Source organism: Zootermopsis nevadensis, unplaced genomic scaffold, assembly GCF_977971745.1.
Source record: "Zootermopsis nevadensis isolate Lab colony 2312 unplaced genomic scaffold, Znev_1.0 Znev_ptg000057l, whole genome shotgun sequence".
Classification (NCBI taxonomy): domain Eukaryota; kingdom Metazoa; phylum Arthropoda; class Insecta; order Blattodea; family Termopsidae; genus Zootermopsis; species Zootermopsis nevadensis.
Genome location: NW_028259188.1, coordinates 2,073,997 through 2,076,261, shown reverse-complemented (window position 1 = coordinate 2,076,261; position 2,265 = coordinate 2,073,997). Strand labels below are relative to the sequence as shown.

At 45.1% G+C, this 2,265-nt stretch overlaps 1 protein-coding gene across 1 annotated transcript; it reads left to right on the top strand.

Moving 5' to 3' along the window:
* The first annotated feature begins 1,238 nt into the window (after window positions 1–1,238).
* Window positions 1,239–2,021, top strand: LOC147871424 (protein CFDP2-like). The gene is made up of 2 exons (XM_087361265.1): window positions 1,239–1,525; window positions 1,637–2,021. The coding sequence occupies exons 1-2, from the start codon at window positions 1,239–1,241 to the stop codon at window positions 2,019–2,021; spliced, it is 672 nt and encodes a 223-aa protein (XP_087217391.1).
* Window positions 2,022–2,265: the final 244 nt, after the last annotated feature.

Here is a 2,265-nt window from a genome sequence, read left to right as displayed (position 1 = left end):
TCGGCTGTCCGCGAATGCTTATTCGAAACACTCCGTATCTGGCGGCCATAGTCGATCGTGATCCTGGTTTTGTGTGGACTACGGGGCAAAGTTCCCGCCCTCTCTGCGGCCAGTCTGTTTCTGGGGCTCAGCTAGCCTCGTATTCCCTGACCACCGAGGGTAAAGCAGGACGAAGCGTGAAGATGACGCCTGAGCACAGGAACAATTATCGCATCAACGAATTATCTGAGGCAGAATCAGATTCAACGCCAGAAAATTCTCTAACTTAACGAAAGTAAAACCACGAAGTACTCAAGACAAAGCTGAGAGGTTATCCAAGCGATTTCCAGTTCGAATCTTGTACGAGCCAATCCGCACCTTCTCGAAGGCAAATTCCTCAGCAGTTCCTCAAATCCATTTGCACATTCGCCCTGTCCCATTCACAATTCATAACAAACTTAGCATCCGCCATTCGAAGCCGCCTGTCAGATTAATTAAAGTCTGTGGCACCATAATCTAAAAAAAATCGATCCAATTCCTGCCCCCCCTTAAAACACGCCCAAAATATCGGCTTTATCCAATCACATTAAACTAACATGTTGGTATCGGCTAACCCCAGTTTCCTGGTTCTTCTCAGTTACTTTAAAGCAAGCACAGAATGTACTCTCGCAATTTATGATTCACAACCATCCTGGCATGTTTAATCAATGGATACGCAACATTATCAGTTGATAGAGCGTTGAAGGAACAAGAATGAAACACTCCTTCTAACAGTGGCTGGTTTCAGGATTCAAGGCTCTGGCGTCACCGCAGGTCCTTTCAAAGGAAGAATAGTTCATGGACTGGACAATACACAAATTTGTAAATTACATAATGAAAAGTAAAGGAGGATGCAATAAAATTGTTGTGTGTTTAGCAATTTTTTGTCTTTGCAATAAAGCACTAACTTATCCTTATAATTAATTTTTAATTCGGTACTTTTTTTTACCCTCAGGGGGTTGCTAGTCCCCCATCGGGCGCCTCCCCAGGTTGCGGATAGGGGAATGCTTCCCAGATATGGGAAATGAAATACCCGGGGCGGACAAACACTAGCACAGTGGAGGGCAGCAGCGACCACTATTACCAGCTTGAAGCGTGAAGGAAATGATCCGGGACCGGTTCGAGGCTGGAGCAGCTTTAATGGTTGTGGTCCTGCGATGTGGAAAAACTACCACAGTACTTTTTTCCAGGACAGCTTCTGCCCAACAGGAGCAGTCACAATGTGCATGATGCTTTCTCCAGAGACAAAACAATCCGGAGGTAAACTAGTCCTCCATTCGGATCTCCGGGCGAGGACTGTCTCGGGAGAAGGTATCAGGCAGGAGAATTCTTTTACGAAATTCACCATAGGAACGTGGAACGTCAGGACACTACAACAGGGAGGAAAACTGGAAAATCTGAAGATCGAAATTGATAAAAATAATGTGTGCATTGTGGGTGTCAGCGAAGTTCGATGGAGGGATCAAGGTGATTTCGAGTCTGGAAACTATCATGTACTACTCGGGAGGTGAGAGTTCTGAAAGAGGTGTTGCAATAGTGATGCAGAAATGGATCAAGAAAAGTATAATCAAAGTGCAAGCGTGTAGTGACAGACTGATGTATATCAAGTTGAATGCAGAACCAGTGGATATTCTGATAATGCAACATCGGATCATGACGATGAAGAAGTGGAAATAATATATGAGAAGACAGAAGGAAGAGGGAAAGTGCAAACCATAAAAATGGGAGACTGGAACAGTGTCGTGGGGAAAGGAGCAGAAAACAACATTGTCAGCCATCATGGACTGGGAATAAGGAATAGGAGAGGGGACATGATGGTTGACTTCTGCCGAAGAAATGGTTCAAGAAGCATCACAGGAGACAGGAGCAGATACCAGATAGACTATATCTTAGTGAAGCAACGATTTAGGAATAGCGTAAAGGATGTGACGACAGTGCCATCAGCGGACATCGACTCAGTTAGTTGCAAACGTCAGCCCCAGAATGAAGAAAATCAGGAGTAGGGGGGTGATGAAGAAGAGATGGGACCTGGAGAGCGCGCGAGACGAAGTAAGAGCAGAATTGGAAGGAAAATTAAGTGAAAGTGAAGGCGAAAGCGTTGAAGAGGAATGGAGGAATGTCAAGAAGTGCCTAACAGTGGCACTAGAAGAAAAGGTTGGTAGGATGAAAAGGATACCAAGGAAGGCATGGATTACACAGGCTATGCTCGATAAGATCATGTGAACGAGGGTTATAGACGGCAGCGTG

Bases quoted from the DNA above. Each gene is read 5' to 3' on its own strand.
- LOC147871424 (XM_087361265.1), top strand. From the start codon at position 1,239: ATGTGCATGATGCTTTCTCCAGAGACAAAACAATCCGGAGGTAAACTA. The intron at 1,526-1,636 runs GTGAGAGTTCTG...AGTTGAATGCAG, and splicing joins TATCATGTACTACTCGGGAG to AACCAGTGGATATTCTGATA.